The 19,163-nt window shown below is 32.4% G+C and overlaps 1 protein-coding gene across 3 annotated transcripts in view; it reads right to left on the bottom strand.

Moving 5' to 3' along the window:
• LOC126818786 (phosphatase and actin regulator 4B) overlaps positions 1 to 19,163 on the bottom strand; it is a 62,869-nt gene that overhangs the window by 31,196 nt on the left and 12,510 nt on the right. For 2 of the 3 annotated variants that reach the window (XM_050546351.2, XM_050546353.1), the window contains exon 2: positions 1,094 to 1,249. In XM_050546351.2, the coding sequence (XP_050402308.1) occupies positions 1,094 to 1,249 (156 nt within the window). Of the gene's footprint in view, positions 1 to 1,093; positions 1,250 to 10,859; positions 11,141 to 19,163 lie in introns of those variants that run through there. The other variant, XM_050546352.2, reaches the window with a different exon arrangement.

Genomic DNA, 19,163 nt, shown 5'->3' with positions numbered 1-19,163 from the left:
AGTTTTTAAAGTGTAATATTCTTGTGCTCCACAGCTGATGTTTGTTATTATGTATGCTATATTTGCTATTGTAAAAGTTTCAATTCCAAACATAAAGCAAACTAAAAATGCTTTTTAAAAATAATCAACATTTTTGTTTTTATATTGTAAACAATGACTTGCTCTCACAGGTAACAAATGTCTGTAATATCGGGGGGGGGGGGGGGGGGGGCATCATAAGATCTGTCACTAAGTCAAGTGGCGTGGTAGGGTGGTCTATCCAATTTCCTGGGTTTCTCTCTGGCACTGCTAAAGAACCCTACTTGCAAGTGAATTAATTAGTTTGTGTGGAGAGAGACTCTCTCTGTCTCTGTCTCTCTCTGTCTCTGTCTCTCTCTCATGTAAGTGTGTGTGGCTGATAGAGATGGACACACATTATTGATATCAGATGTTTACTCAGTGTGCCTTCTTTTCAGTGTAACTAAAGTAAAGTTGTTATGGCCTTTATATGGGATGCTGTTGATTTTATTGTGTCGGTAAATGTCTAGCCTACAATCATGCCAAAAAACACATTTCAGGTGCAGTAGGCCATGTCTTGCCAGCATTTCCAGCCAAATCAGCGATGTGTTTTCATTGTGTCTCACTCAGTATATATTTCAATGTCTCGTTTTGCCGTAAGCAGTAATAAATTCAACAACAATGAGAACATCTATCCTATTTAGCACATGATAAATAGCTACATGTATTGATTGTGGATGTTAAGTGCAGCATTTTTTGTAAATTTCTTCTTATTCAATGATATTTTGGACATAAATTAATTGATTTGCTCTGAAACAGAATTAGATTCAATTTAAGCTAATCAATTCTGAATGTTTTTCACAATTCTGAACTTTTTAGTTATTCATTGTGATGTGAATTTGATTAAAATATCCCCTGAAACATGCAATCATCTTGAGGAAGAGGACACGAATCTCCATTCAACATTCATAGATTAATCATGAACATGACAGACGAAAAAATTTCCATTTCACTAACAAGGCCGTATTATTTGCAGAGGACTATGAATCATACATTGAGCGGTCTATAAAATATATGTTTTGGTGACTGATCTTACCTACTGCTGTTTTTTCTATCTTTTCACTTTTTTTTTTTCGTTTCCATTTCCAAGGTTTAAATAATCTACCTAATGCTGAAAATTTACTCTTTCTCTCTGGCGGAGGGGTATTCATACCCAATGAGGCTGTTTTCATTTCCCCATTCTTTCTACTGTCTGAAAAACATAAAATGTATTTAAAAATTAATATATTTATCTAAAATTTAAACATAAAATATCAGTAGTTAGTTTTGACAGCACACAACACTTATATCTGACAGGAATGACTGACAATATAAACATTTAGGTTTACCTTAGCTTTGCCTCTGGAACCTGGGATTTCAAAGTTGATAAATAAAAAGTTTAACAATACCCACAAGTCTTTGTATAGCATACATATCATCATGGACCTTGTAACTAATACCATAAGGTCCATAATAATATACACATGTTACATATATATCAATAAATTTAATTAAAATAAAAAGCAATTTTGATTTTACTATGTATATAATATGAAGGTACCAGTACTCTAATATTCTTTTATTAAAAAAATACACCAACAATTGATAAACTTATGTCTATCACTTCTAGACATTGTATAATACAATTAATAGTGCAATGGCATTCAATGAAAGCTTTCCTTAATAGAAATACTTGAGAACAGTGTACCTAATACTAATATAAAAATGTTTTAACCATATATATCATTACTTAATAGAATAGTAGAGTATTAATCTCTTATAATAACAGCCACTATTTACTTTCCATTTATTATAGCCAACAAATAGAATATTATTCCTGACAAGTACATTTAGTCAAATATATCAACACAATCTGTTTACTTATATCAGTTATATATACGGACAAAATATCACCCCTAACTCTCCTAATTGGCCTTACAGCTACTACTAAGATTGTAGTAGCTTCACTGAAGTAATAGTGGTCTAATTACCTGTAACAATTGTTGTCCTCTAGCTGCTACAGTATACCTGGTACTAATCAATAGGTTCATGTAGTGTAACATATATAAAATTTTATCTATTTGCAGCAGTTCTATATACTATAGTATTATTGATCTCATTTCTAATTAATATCTGTTATCATCCAATATGGCAAGAAAAAAAATACCATTAGGATACACAAACAAAAACCTGTTTAGGGTTACCCAACCGACCCTATTATATGGAGCCAAAATTGATGACGCTCAAATTTTTGCAGACAAAACTAAACTAACACTAAAATTTAGATATCTACAACAGCGCGAATCAGCATTTGAAGAAGATAATACAGTAATTAACATAAAAATAATAAACACCTTTAAGATAACATAACAACGTCTAGTGAATGCAAGTATTCATGACATAAGAACATGTTGTCCATTCCCCTCAACGAATTAACAATAAAAAATCAGCCTTTACGAATCTTAATCTACCCTAGCTGAGCAACAGTAAACACAGGTGTATTTTTTTTGGCCTCACTAGAGTTTTAACCACACCAATTTCACATAACAAGGTAATCGATCAGATTTAGAACGTAAATTTCCTTAGTAATAATAATCTGATTCTTTAGACAGGATACAAGAAATTACGACTACAATTAACTAATAATATACTGGTTAAAGAAAACATACAAAATGAAACATCAATTAATTAACTACAAATCACGATTTATTTGTCACATTAATAAAACCAGATCAGTAACAGGAAGTTTTTGTACATAAAAATAATATACATTATTATGTGTTGTTATAGTTTTTAAAGATATTCAAGGTATTGTGTGTTTATCAGGGCATGAAGGTATAATATAGATGTATATTTATTGGCTAGATAGATCTATTAATATTCTTACATTATCAACTATTATTACTATTAATGGTATTTTTAATTATGCACTCAAACAACTTTCAACACTCTGTCAATATCAATAATGACATCAGTGATTTTATCAATTTGAAATGAATGAATTCATCGAATTCACCAATGGCAGGCTATTTAAAATACAGGAGTGTGACATTATCTATTTCATTGATTACAATTACCCGTAAAACATCAACATAACAATATTGAATATTTTGTTTTTATTGATTTTCTGTTTATTGATTTCAATTTTGCCAGAATATCACCAGGGGCGCCGGATACCAAAGGATAGGGGTGGGGTCTCTCCCCCGGGCCTCTAGAAAATTTTGAAATTTGTCAATTCCGAGAACGCTGTTTGGAGCACCTCTAGCATTCCAAATTCTAACATAAAACCCTTTAAAATATATGATAATGAAAGAGACAAAAGCCTGATTATTCACATTGATTACAATTACTGGTAAACATCAAGGATGTCTGATTTTTAAAGCAACTAATCAGTCCAAAATGATGAAATTCTGCAACATTCTGCAGGCAATATAAACATGCTTTGTCTACAATATCGCCCTAGGTGGAAGTGGACGTAAAACCACACCAACAAACGAACGATCTTATACATGCAAGTCTTGGCCCAAATATTTGGATTCGCCATTTTTAATCCGATTGAATCCAAGCCAGGAGATTAATCTACTGTTGATTTTTTGGGTTTGTTTTATATTAAATAACTTTAGTCTCCAGAGCGTCCAAAATATTTTTTAGAGTGATCAAGGGCCATAACTCAGGCAGTAATTATCAGAAATTGTTGAAAATCAATAGACTTCTTCATCTCATGACCTTACACACGGTGTATAAAATTAGCCTCTAGAGTGTCCACAAGCAATTGTGATATACAATACTTAACAGAATACAATAATTCTATTATCTATTGTATATCTGAATATCAAATGCATCATTTTGACTTAGTCAAAATTGACCCCATCAAACTGTCTGTAATTGGTTTGTGTTACCTGTTTCTATTGATTGGAAGTTTCACAAGCAATTGTGGACACCAGACTAACCGACCGACGGGGGCGACCACATTTCAATGAGGGCGTATAAAAATGTTATCTAAAGATAAAAGCTACAAAACATCTTAGTTTTGTCATGAATAAAATTATGAAGTTATTGCAACAGTCAGTTTGATTTTGCTGTTTTTGTTATAGTCGTTCAAATCCTCATTTCACTTGTTAAATGTCAAAGTACATTCAACATAAAAATATTGAATATTTTGTTTTTATTGATTTTCTATTTATCGATTTCAATTTTGTCAGAATTTATCCCAAGTATCATAAAGAACATTAATCTTCATCAATATATGTAACATAGAGTTTATGAGAAAATACATCCAACTCAAATACAGTTCCCTAACCCTGCACAAGCTTTCTCATTATCACAAATTCTAATTTCATGCCTCACAAGTCAGTAATGAGAAGAATCTAGCAATATAGCAAAGGAACTTTATTCCATTTATTTAATTTCCTGTCGCCTAATATTGGAGAATTTACTGTCCACGGAAAGAGGAAATATAGTTGCTGTATGGAAATATTGTGTATGCGGGAGATAAATAGCGCCAGCTAAAGTCTGGTCAAGTCAGCTACAGGAGTACGGGACACGAGGCTTTATGTATTGATTTTAGGCAGGAATTAAAATAAAACGACTTTATTAACTATTTATAAGCATTACATTTCTACTGTAACATGTTGTTAGGTCTTTCCCAAGCAGTAAAATCTGTACATTTTCGCAACTTAATTTATGTATGCTTATTTTAAAATCAGTCTGTCAAATTATCAACTAAATGGAATATTCTAAGGATTGAATGAACAAGTAAGTGAAAAGATGAATAGAGTCTGAGGGGTACATTAAACAATAATACCTCAAGTGAACAAAATCACGACCAGAAATGAAATGACAATTACGGTGGTATAAGCAGTATTTAAGGGTGGGAGAAATGTTTTAAAATTACCAGTACCTAAAACTTGATATGTAGCCAGGCAACAAAACAATGAAATGAAATGAAATGAAATGGGGTTTAACGTCCTACTCTTAAACTGTGCTAATGAAGACAGGGCATACGCCATACAGTATGCAATGAGGGAAATTTTGCCCGGGAAGCAGCACTACGGCCTACTCTTATATCGAATTCCAACTGCCAAGGGATCTTTTACGTGCACGCCAATGTGTACATGGGACCTCGGTTCCTTAAATAATTCTCAGAAATTGTTAACCAATGCAATAATAGAGAAAAAGATCATTACTTGAGGGACTCTGAATCTCCCAGCAAACTACAATATTGTCAAAAGTTGAATCTCTAAAATTCATTTCACAATATTCACAATCCTCTGTAGACAATATAAGCAAGCCAATTCTACCATCAGTATAATCTCTAAAGGGACCTCTTTTTAATCCATTTCAAAGATTATCTACTACCAATATTTTAGTTTTTTTATTTCTTAATTAAAAATAACCAATCAAAGTCTATTTTAATGTGGATTAAGCCATGAAAAATTAGATCATGTCTGAATAATGCAAATGACAACAGCTGCTTTAAACATCTTGATTTTGCAATGATAAGATAGTTATCTTATAAAAAAGATGACTTTCTATTTTCTATAATTATGTCTTTAGTTATAATTAGCCCTAATTACGATAAATGATCCTTGACAATACCACTGAAAAACAAACAAGGTGAATGAGTGTATAAGCTTCTGTAAGGCTGAGATGTATGATACATGAACACTACCCTTTTAACACCCTTTTGTTGGAATGTTGAAAGATTCACAGCTACAGTACATGACAAAATGGCTCATAACTGGATAAATTTAAAACTACTACCATACAACAAAAGCATAGGTTTGAAGGTAATTGTAACTACAACGTCCAAGTCAGAAATGAAATGGGGTTTAAAACGTCTTACTGTTTCGAATCAAGACAGGCATATTATACAATGTGAGGCACATTTTGCCCAACAAGCTGTGCTTCGGCCTATGGTAGAATTCCAGAGAGGGTTTCACCAGTCCTCTAGTGCACTAGAAATATGGGTAATAAAAAAAACCAAAAAACAGAAGGTATGGTGGCAGATCGGTATCATGTCATTGTGTCGTCCTTCATAAGGCGACAACCCGACATCACAACATTTTCACCCGACGTCACAACATTTTCACATGACAATATGACATTTTTACCCGACACCATGACATTAAATATGCTGTAATGTCTCATAAAAATGTTGTATTGTCCTGTTAAAATGTTGTGATGTCGAGTTGTCGGCCATCGGGTGTGCATATACATGTGATCACCAATCGTAAAAATGGCATTAATAGATATCGGCGGATGGTGCACTTGCGGACTAGTAAACCCGTGGACTAGTGTGCATTCCCCAGATTCCATCTGTCAAGGATTCTGTAACGTATGTGGGATCTCTTTTTTTTTGTCCCATCTGGATAGAGAAATCTATTTATCAGCTTTTTAAACATTGACAGCTTAAGTCATTGATCGTAATTTGTATTTTTTGGACGATATCTAATTTTTTAAGGATTAATTCACGCTAAAATATTGCCAGATTGATTATTTTACATTTGATTAAAGGGATCATTAGGTCAGATTAGATAGGAGCTGACAGTTCTTGCTATAATAGTTAAAATATAGATAATGAAAATATAATATGCTGTAAATTTCTGTCAAATTGCTTGAACCGAGATATTAGCTAATCATTTTTAGGCTAGCTTCGATCGCCATTACTAACGTTGGTATAATAATAAACCAAGTCTCGATATAAATCCACTTTTTGTTACATTATCCATCACAAAATGTATTCAAATCCACAAAATACTGAAAGCTAACGATGGCATCGAGAGTTGATTATGGTCGGGATAAGTTAATTAGCTAACATTTCAGGTTTTAAGAAATACGAAATACATACAATAGGCAGATTTAGCTCTTGCATAAATGTATGTTAAAGGAAACAAAACTAAAATATCAACAGAAGATAATATCATGACCTGGATTAAATTAGATCCATCAACAGATTTTACCTAAAAGTTATAGGTGGTGCTGGCTTGTTTCGTCTGCAGAAGATATCTTTCAAAATTTTCAATTCAGCCTATGTTTGTTAATATTGAATGGAAATGAACCATTTGTATTGATATTCCTCTAAGAGACTCAACTTTCGTAGTTTTGTAATTGGCCATTTTTGTTTTCAGTTAAGTTTAATATGTCATAATATTCAAGTTTCTTGTAAAAAAAAACCCAATTGAACGGTAAAGGTTACTAGAGTTTAAATAGATTAAATCATGTAGAACAGATAGATAGGTAGAAGACCTTTCACTCATTTTCTACTGACATTACACCCAAGCTTCAAAAGATGACATATTATAATATTATGAGACATTCTACTGTACTTGTCATTCATCAAATCAACACGCTGTCAACATCACTTCAACCAGTAACTATCTCTAGTATTGTAACAAATTCCTTTCTTCAAATTTCTTACATTTCATCATTTTTTTGACCACTGAATGAATGGCAAGGCATTTAATTTAACATCCTACTTTTCTGCACCTACTGGACTAAGGAAAACAGATTTTCATCAATGGAGAAAAATAGCCATTCTGTTGTAATTAATAATCAAACGTTATAAGCATATGTGACCTATTCTTTTTATTTAAACCAGAAAGGTTCCTGGACCTTAGTCCTCAATTGATAAATAGTTCTATTGACTGGTTCTGATTGGCATGTTTGACGTTTAATTTTATCCACTATCAAACTAAAAGCTATAAAATAAGTATTTTCATAGCTTTAAATGTCTAAAGAACTATAAATAATATTAAGTATCTATATTTTTTGTGTAAAATAAGGACCATGGGAATAGTCATTTTGACTGAAAAGATATGTTCACTTTGTGATGTCTTTATTTTGTCACAACACCTACATTCAGAAAAGTTGGTACAAAAATGTCAGTACAATAAAGAGGGTTAATGCAGTCAAGGCATGAAGCCCAGAAATAATGCATATCACAAATTTAAGCCTTATGTAAATTTATCGACATATTCATTTTGTAGCCAGTCAGTTCAATCTGCTTTAATATGAGGGAATCGAGAGTCCTGCTTCAAACTCTGATTTGATAAACAAGGAAATACGAACCACAATTGTATAATTTTCATGGAACATAATTATAATATCCTTAAAGCACATGAATGTGATTGTTGTTATTATGTCTTAATTAATTTGGTGTTTTGAATTTGTTATATTCAAGGATGTAGGCTAATATAAATGTAAGGTTGTTATTCATTATTGATCATTGCTTGATAAAGATACCTGTAAGAGTATTGAAACATTGCATGTAATAAACCAAGAAGTAGTAAATCTATGTTATGTTATTATGAAGACTATAATTATGTTAATAATACTGACAAAGAACATGTAGAGACAAAATGGTTGACAGTTTATATATTTAGATACAATATGTCTGCCGTGCAAATCATTCATCAGGCTTATACATTTATAGTCAAGTTCACCAAGTTTATTACAAATATTTCAATCAAAAAGGATAGACAATGCATTTATAGAAGAAAATAAGATTATTTTTTGGGGGCACCTATTTGGATGAAGCAAATGTCAAGCCTTTGAACACTAGGTTCAGCATCTCTTCAACATGTCATGGCTTGTTTTGAGATCACCATAAATTCTTGTTAAAACTTGGTTTGCCGATTATAATGGCTCATTTCTTTCTCAGTTAAAAAATACTCAAGATCACAACAGCCACACTGGTAACATGAAATTGCGATATCAATTATTTCTTCTTCTAATGTCACTGCAATTACAAGGCGGCAAGTACTCAGGGTCCATTATTGTATAATTAATAAATTATATGTATATTTTGTATTAGTCATACTTATACAGCAAGTATATTTCAACCTTTTTAATTAAATAAACATAAATCTAAGCTTATCTTATTATTGGTACTAACTTTCATTTAAACAAACACTACATGTCGTTTTATGTTTCTATGAAAATACTGGTATATTAAATTAAACCATTGGATATGCAGCATGAAAAGAAGGAAATGTGTCAAACAATAATTGTATAAAGTCAAAAAACAATTCAAGTTTGTACCTATTTTTACGACTAAACTTTCAATTCAATGGAAAAAATGTAGGCATATAACACTAACATAATAGAATGTAGAGAGGAGTCAGTAATTGACAAAAAAAGGTGTCAACTCCCTCTGTGCATACAATTTACATAATATCACATTCTAAACATGAACTTCCCCTTACGCGATGTTTAACTTAATGACTTTCACAAATACTTGAATTATCTGATGCAGAGAATTTGTTACAGATGTATATTTATAAAATTATATGCATTCTAACAATATTAAAATTGTATATAATTGTATAAGTTTAAACAGCTGAATATAGTCATCAATGCTAATAAGCAAACTAATATACCTTTCTTCAGCGGTCTATTAAGATAAGTTGGTTTAAAACAGCCCAAATTCATTAGTCTAGCATAATTTTGTAGTCGGAATACAAAGATAGGACAACTGAATCAGTTATAAAATCCGCTGAACTGGCTTATCATTTCTATCTTAATATCACAATGAGCAGATGATACTGTTTTATATTTGTCTAATTAATCATAAACATGTATGAGAAAAGAGGAAAGTTATATTATACACCAATATTTGATTTCAATTTTCTCAGTAAATGTTTAAGGATGTACCAGTACATGCATTCTCTGAATGTCATTGGTCTAACAGTTTTAATCATATCCTTGATATCATCTGTATCCCAAATAACTCACATGATGTCAATATTTCAATATACATGTAAATAGAAATTTAGGATCGACAATCTCACAGACAAGGCATATAAAAGAATCAAAATCATTCAATACTTATTTTATTTTCATTAAAGATGCCTTCCCGTGTACGAACTGTGTGATTTGAAGACTGTAATATTTGGACTTTAAACATATTCAAACTAATTTGCGTGAAAACCCTCTCAAAACATTCCTATCTAAAAACTACCACATGCCGCAAGAATCTATTTTAAAGAAGCCTTGTTTGTCACATGACCTCATTGACAAAATGAAATGAATTGGGATTTAACGTCCTACTGCTCTGCTCCGATGGGGCTAATGAAGACGGGTGACCTGATTGACTTAGAATCCATTTTCCGGTTGAATTTGCTGTTAATCACTGTCCATTTATTATAACTTCTTTTTCTGCCGTTTGTTCGCAGTGTCTACTGGACGTTTAAGTTTCTCAATGTTCTCACAACCATTGGGCACTTTCGTTATTGACACTCTCTCATTTTTGTCCTATGGGAGGTTTTGGGGGGGTTTTCAGAGAATCCAGTATTTTTTTTAATAGGATTGTGTATCTCTACTTTCCATAATACCAAATATGCCATACTTTTAATGGATATAACTACCTTATCATTACTTTTGTGGGAATGTATCTTTGAAGAAAGTGCTATTTCTCAGATATGTCAATTGGAGGCCAAATGGATTGTAAATATGTTTTAGTCTAACAAAAATATGTGTCCTAATAACCACAGCATTATGCATCAAATATTCAGACCAATGAAGATTAAAATTCTTTACAGACAATATAAAGGCTCAGTGGGAGGATACAAAAACTTCTGTGTTATGCAGGCGATAGTTAACTTCCACAATACACCTGTAAACAGCGACACTTCTTTTAACGGGTATCATTCTTATGTACACTTATATATACACTTATGTACATGACATGATACACAAAATATAACTATTTGATACAAACATAGCTATTTAGTATACGTAGGTATTTAGTAAGTATAATGTATGATAATATGAGGACAACCCATCATATAATATAGGTATTTAACAACATAATTACCACATACCTAAGTCTTTGACAGATTTGAGTATAATTCCCGAGGTATTCTCATTTTTCGCTACTTCTGTCATATCCTTATCAATCAGAATTCACACTTTAACTTTTCACTGGGAATTAATCAGGTTAGCAACATTATCCGAGTCATGGGTCAATCCATAGGTATTTTTTTTCCTTACCATCTACTCACAATTATATACTCTATCTACATGGTGTTTACACAGTACCTAGGTTCGGTCAACGTGCTCAATAAAAACAGGTAAAGGTGTACGTACGAGTGATAATATGTCTATTCTATCACATACCGTTATACTTGTCTTTGATAGCCGACTGAGGACACGTTAAAGGTATAGTACAGTAGTTATTTAAATCAACAAGCCCACTACGATTACCAGGTAAAACCTGTCATACTACATTTTACCATTCATCAATCATACAATAGTTTTTTTTACAATGGTACAATGACACACCACATTATCAACACAAAATAACATTAAATGACGTAAGTGAAGAAAAATGTTATATCTTCTAGTTTAACGGGAGGAATTAATCTTATATAATAATATAATATTATCTTATTTAATCTGATATCAGTATAATAAATAATTATATATAATTACATGAATGCATTCATTGAAGACTAATTGGCCTATTTGTTTTTACTTGATAAAATTTTTTAACTTTGTTTTTTGTTTTGCTGTTAATACTGCATTGTCTATTACTAATTTAGAGGGTCTACTAATTTATTTCTATTTAATGATAGTACTATATGAACATCTTGGAATTGTGACGTCATATCAAAAATTGAAGCCTGTCAATCGATTTACAAGGACGAACAAGCTGGCCAATGCACATCAATAATTGTACTTGAATCAGCAAAGCATTGCACCAGAGAAGAAGAATAGAAACAGGATGAGAAGCGCTTGATCCAAAATTTGAAAATGTTATATCCCATAAAATATTTTAACTCCAGATAACTGTTTCCAATACAATTTGTAATATTCTTGTGTTCAACAGCTGATGTTGCTTGAAGTTGTTATCGTGTGCTGTCGAAGATACTGTCCATCTTGTTACTTGGGACTACTGCAGATATAGGGCAGTCAGCAAGAAGTATATATAGTAGTGTTTGTCACACCTATACCTATTATTAATATGTAAATGGCTTGATCTATGTTGGGAGGGTGTGTGAGTGGAATCAGTCACGATGTCAAGTGCAGTATTTTGTTTTTGACTGATCTGCAATTTGGTAATTTCTGAGGTTTTACATCCACTTCCATCGTAGACAATAGGATATAGTTAACAATGAAGGTCATTTCGGGACTAACATATGGTTCAATTTTATTTCAATAATTTGCTTGCGCGTAGGGGTCTTTAGCAGTGGGAAGAAACCAGAGGACCTGGAGAAAACCCACGAGGTTGGACAGGTGACCCTACTCCTTGTCACATACAACCGGGAATTCGAAACCACGCCAGTTGACTCAATGACAGACCTTATGATACAGCACGAATGTGCTAACCATTTGGCCATCCAACCCCCATCCTAAGGATATAGTTAACACCAATGGATGAAATAACATGTAGCTAAAGGATTGGGGAACCCCTTGGAAACTACGTGAAAGTTGAATGTGTAAAAGGAATATCAGTGAAAAACTAGTTTAATTCCGTTCCGTGTTAATAAAGATACAATGAATTGAAAAATCCTAATATTCAGCATTCTTTGTAGACGAGGAGAGGGGTGATTTAGGCTATGCCTGTTTCCTGATCCCTTTTCATAAATTTGAAATAAAATATTGTTTACAAAAAAAATTCTTTGTAGACAATATTATGAAAATGGTCAAAAATACTCAAAAACCAGTGCCACCTGTAATATTTGCTTAAATATTTTGATGGGTCTCTTTTAATTCCAAATCCAATTGAAACCAATGCAAGTGATTATCTACCATTGATATATTTTTTTTCTTTACTAAATGTTCAATAATCAATTTGAGTAATGGTATATTTACATTTTAGCGTGAACAAGCTCAATTTGATTAAAATGCAGATCTATATTTCGTTTTTTTTATACATGTACTTTCGATGGCCTACACTACATGAAGATCTGACCAGATGTACTGGAAGGTTGTGTCTGGGGTCATATGAGCGACAATTTGACCCTATGACGTCAGACATTGACTAATCAATCAGCGTTGATGTTTCTAGGGGTTTACCCACAGTTCCTTGCTGAGCACACCAAGAAATCGCCGTAACAGACTGTTTCATTGGCGAATTCCTCACATCAACTCGAATGCCTGCTATATAACAACTCTTCCAGATCCTAGTGTTGTGAAGACAAGTAAAACAAAATTTTGAACTATAAAAAAAGGAAACAAAATAAGATCAGTGTTTTAATCAGATTCGGAGCAAGCTGTGATAAATTGGATGTTTTCTCATAATGCAAACCTGAAACAAATAACAACCACAAGATGATCAGTGATCAGAACTCTTCTTTTTATCCATTTCTGTCTCTTTAAACTTTAAATCAGATTATATACCGGTATTGCTCCATGGCAAAGGTTAACAATTTCTTAATTTTATCTTCTCTTTAATTTGTTTAAAAGATAGATTTCATTAATATGAATATGGTAGAAGTATATTAATGTAGGTAGTAATAGTAGATAGGCATAACATCAAAGACAATTTCCTGGTAGGTAATATACATGTACCTAATATTACACCTTATTTATTACATGTACTGTCTTGTATACAGGTTGAAGCTCCAATTTTCTACTGTATTAAATTCCCAGATGATGAAAATAACATTTCCAAGCAACTTGTTTCAGCAGATTTCATTTAAGTTGGAAGTCAAAAATTATAGCTAACCATTTAATGTTCAATGTAATGAAAATTTGTCTGTCGCCAGTGTTTGTTCTCTAGCTATTAAATGAGTTATCACTTATTCTCTCTCCAGATGAAAAACAGTTATAGGAAACCTACAGCAAATTTTACACCCACAAAGTCTCTATGACATACAATAGGATATTTCAGTGGATCGCATTGAACGAAAAACCATACCAAAAATTTGTCAAAGAAAGTGTGCCATATTTACTAGGGCACATAAAATTAACCAACTGTTGCAATGAACACATACATGTATTTCTTGTAAATCAGTTGATTGGCTAGTTTCAATTATATTTTATCTGTGATGCCACAGAAAGTGTGACAAAAATTTACAACCACATGAGAATAGTTATCATTGTCAAAGTAGATTTGTAAAATGTCTATATTATTAATGACCCAAAATGATCTAACCATATGCAGATATCGGCAGAAACATCTGTTAATAACATACATAATTTCCAAAAGAAACATTAATGAGAATGGTAATGAAATGAAATTTACATCTAACTTTGCTGCACCAAGACTTGCAAAAACAGGTCATGCAGTGTGTTATGGAGGAAATTGTGTCCGTACAGCAGTTTTTCGGTATACTCTTCAGCAAATTTCATCTCAGTCGTTCAGATGGGACGAAAAACCAAGGTCTTGTGTTCACATTGGCGTTCACGTAAAAGATCCCTTGGCAGTTGGAATTCAATATAAGAGTAGGTCATAGTGCGGCTGCCTGGGCAAAATTTCCCTCATAGTATAGCACACTGTATGGCATATGCCTGTATTCATTAACCCAGTCAGAGCAGAACAGTAGGACGTTAAACCCCATTTAATTTCATTTCCCATTTCATCTGAACAGTTTATTTCCATGTTATCGTGTCTTAACTTTTGCAGTAAATTCCCCAATCAAGTGAAAATAAGGCAGTAATGGAGTTCCTAAATATAGTTTGGCCATGGTAATTAACTATTTATCAGAATGTAAATAATGGATCTACAATTACAGGCCAGTCATCTAGACAATAGATCATAATGACTTTACATCCCACTATGTCACAAGACTAATGATTGACGGGTGAATAGGATTACAATAAACATTAACAATGAACACTGACCATTCTGACCAGACATAAATTTTACCCTAGACATATCCTGTAGGCTCTTCCCACTACATCTCGTCTATCAAACTAATTCAATCTATCATTAAAATAGTTCACATACATGTTACCCTACAAAAATATAGATAATTTCAAGTCACTGCTTTTTAGAGGAATATTATTGTTAATCTCTTGAATCATTAGTCTGCCAATAGATCACACGACCCCAGTCTGAACTCCTCGGGAAAACTTGATTGATTTTTTTACTTTGGTTTCATGATGTTTTATTGTGAGCATCTTCTATAAAGTGGACAACACATAGTCCAAATGGAAAAAATATGTAAACAAAACATAAATGTTAACGATAAAGAGCTAAATCTGCCTTTTGCAGGTATTTATTTTGGCTTCAAATGTTATATAAACTATTATTTAGACGTATATTCACATGACAAGCGTATAATTAACTCACCCAGGAGATTTTAATAATTTAATGATAAAATGAGTAATCCAGACTTAGTCTCGGTTGTCAAGTACCGTTGCTACCATAATAAACAATATATGCTACATCTTCAAACACTCTTAATTTCCCTCAGAATAAAGTCATTTAATGAAATTTTCAATATATTAATTTTTCATTATCTATTCCTGAACTATTGAACGGCTAGCTATTTATATAAATCTTACATAATGCATCTGTCAATATTAATATGTAGAGTAGACTATCCCAATTATGCAGTAAACTTTATCCTAGTTCTGCTCATTAAACTTTTTCATAAAATACAATTTGTCAGTTTTCAGACAACCTGTGTTTTCAATGAACACAATATTTGATTCTGGATAGAATAGGGGGGTATTTATCAAGTCATGTAGTGTAATAACAATTCTCTTATACAAGTTATATGTATGTAAATCCCCTTACATGTATGTACGTACCCCCGTTAAGTAATTACGACAATCATTTCTGAATGGCTCAATATTTTCATTTGAAAATTTGATAGACTAGAGAAATAGGCTATTCTATTTCTTTACATTCTGGAGTTTGATCAGTAGGTTAAAACATTCTTGTATCAACATGGGACAGATTCTTTAATAGTATTCCAACTGAAAGGACAGAAACAGTTCTGGAATGTAATTCTACTGGTGAAGTGATCTCGGACATATCTTAATCAAAATTCAAAAGGGTAAAGAGCGAGAACAAGATGACAGTGATTAAGAAAAGACTATTACCACCAGAAACTGATTAATCAGACTGAAATCTACATTTAGTTGCTGTGAATGACAGTTAAGACATGTGGCGTAGATTACAGAGGTTACAAACCAACTGAACCATTCAGTAATCGAAAACTTTTCTAGTTCAACTAATTTTTTTAGAAACTGTAACACGCTTTATTTAACGCTTAATTAACAACGGTCTTGGGTATCTATACTAACTGTAATACAAACTATAAATATTTTGATATTCACATTATAATAGCATACAGGAAAAGTATGTGTTTATAACTTATATCATTAAAATACCATGGTATATAAGCTTATATATTTATATCATAGAATAGACATAGGTTACTTATATTAGCTTATCTTTTATACAGTATGTAACCTCAGGATGATATACAATGCTTATACTGTATATTGTAAATTAGCCATAATAATATAATGCAGGGTCATGTATTAACATTATTTACATAAGCCTACTTTACATACTGACATGATTTCAGAGAAAATAAAACAACGCTTGTTATCTGAATGTATACTACATGTTTTTTTAAAAGTTTATCTTTGAAGAGGGTGTGCCAACCTAATTCACTAAAGCTATAGTTTTAACTTTGGTCCAAGTTTGTTTATAATGCCTCTATAAACAAGTCATTTGCATTATCCCTGTTTGTCATATAAAAGTTGGAAGAGAAAGGTTACCTATATGTCAAATGAAAATATTGTATGTATTTGTTACTTCATGTCTGAATAAAGCTTACGTGTTCAAAGCTCTTATAAAAATAAACATGTTGCAGTTTGAAACTGAGACAGTTTGAAATGTGACAAAAATGTCTAAGGAGTCTCCATATACAACAGACATGAAAAGATATGCCTCGTTTCAATCTGGTGTGGTTGCCCCTTGTCAGTAATAGAGGATAGAGGGCTTGGCAAGGACAACGTCTGGTCGATCGCATGGGATGAAAAACCAAGGTCACATATGTACACGTTGCCGTTCACGTAAAAGAACCCTTGACAGTTGAAATTAAATTGCTGTGCCGGCAAAATTTCCCCCATTGCACAATGTATGGTGTATGCTCATCTTCAATAGCCCAGGTGCAGAAAAGTAGGACATAATTAAACCTCATTTCATTCCTACATTCTGCTTTAAATGAAGAAACTAAATGAGATTTTTTTTCACATAAAACATTTGAATCTTAGAAATGAATGACAGAAATACATGGAATTTTGCACACAACCTAAGCTAAACATTCCAGACGACATCAAGTTAGACCATCTCTTTTAAATTATCAAGTGTGTACAGATGTACCAGTACACAGTAAAGTACTTAAAGTTGTTTATCAAGAGACTTTAATGTTTGTATGTAGCCTGCAAGTCACTTAAATTCTAGAGCAAGTAATATTCAAATATGCCAGGTATGATGTACATAAAATTAAGGAATCCTTACAACTACTCTTGATTTTTATGACTTACATTACAACATTAAAGATATTATCCTACACTTAACACGAGTAGCGTACATCATGGAATACATGTCTGTATTGTCAGTTCACATCAGTTTTAAACAAAACCTAATATGCAGAGATCTGGTGCAATAAACTTATAAAAGATGACAGTTATTTCATATTGAGCTTTGTCTCCAATATTGCCAATCTGATTGTTATTAATTTGGAGACACAGGGATTATTTGATTTACCAGCTACTGAAAATCGATGACAAATTCAAATCTGAGTGAACATAGGGTACTTTCTTTTTTAATAGCATACAGTAATTGACATAAATGTCATTTGATCATGTGACACTCGGTTATAACTATTTGTTTTCTCTCTTTAGATGTTGATCAGTTATATTTAGAATAGATAACCACATCACGCATGACTGATTCCATTACATTTCTTCTCCAAAAGATCACATAGCTCATCAAGATATGATTTCAAATTGATACGCTTTTTGACACCAATACTTTTCCTATAGTTGGTGGGGGGTTGGATGGCTGAATGGTTAGTGTGCGTGCGCTGTATCATAAAGTCTGTCATTGAGTCGACTGGCGTGGTTTTGAATCCCCGGTTGTACGTGACAAGGAGTAGGGTCGCCTGTCCAACCTCATGGGTTTTCTCCGGGTCCTCCAGTTTCCTTCCACTGCTAAAGACCCCTATATGCGCAAGCGAATTATTGAAATAAAATTAAACCATATGTTAGTCCCAAAATGACCTAGTTTGTGTCGAGTGGACGTTAAACCCCATTTCTCTCTCTCTTTCTCCCTATAGTTGGTTTGTTTTGTCTGAAACAAAAGGACAGGATTATGTGGAAGGTGGTCTAATCTCTTTTTTTGAGATAGGATAGATCTGGAGCTCTCGTTGGTGTATCAGTCCATGGTCCACAGAAATAGTGTTTATTTTCTAATTTAACACTTGCACAGATTTTTTTCTGAAGTTAATACAGATAAGATCAGAAAAGTTTTTTAAACTGGCGAGTCTCGTAAAATATAACCTACCAGTATCATAAAACTAACATCATCAAAGCTTTAAAACCTGTCACTGGTGATATATCAATGATCATAACTTGTTAATGTGAAACATTTTTTTCTCATTCTCTTCAAACAAAGATGTTACAATTGTCAAGAACCAGAAAAAGTGAAAAAAATAAAAAATAATAGTTAGCATTTCTGCTAAGTCAATAAAAAAAACCCAGAATAGCTCTGTTATATGTCTAAATATGTGTTACAGGGTTTAAGTCACGAGTATTCATGTTAGAGTAAGAATTTCTTACTCTGTTGTTATCTTGTTATATGCTGTAAACATACAGAAACAAAGGATTTTAGTTTACGGGTTAAATAATAATGACATTACTTTACATGTAATACATAATTTATCTCTTATGGAAGAGGCTTGTAGAAATTTGAGCCCAGTGACAGTTTCAGAGATCACATTCTAATTTATGGCTTGCTTGGAGTAAGCTTACACCACAGACAGACAGTACTTGCAACTTAAACACAAATACACCTGATCGTAAACTATCTCATCTAACTATAGACAAAATGTCACTAGTAGAGATTAACTCACACTTTTAAATGTTTATGTTAAAAACATACTGTTAATACAACTACCACACTAATGAGACTGTTTCTGAATAAGTATAGAGAT

This window comes from Patella vulgata, chromosome 4 (genome assembly GCF_932274485.2).
Source record: "Patella vulgata chromosome 4, xgPatVulg1.2, whole genome shotgun sequence".
In the NCBI taxonomy this organism is placed as follows: domain Eukaryota; kingdom Metazoa; phylum Mollusca; class Gastropoda; family Patellidae; genus Patella; species Patella vulgata.
The sequence above is the reverse complement of the archived record's forward strand: the minus strand, read 5'-3'. Positions and strand labels throughout refer to the sequence as shown.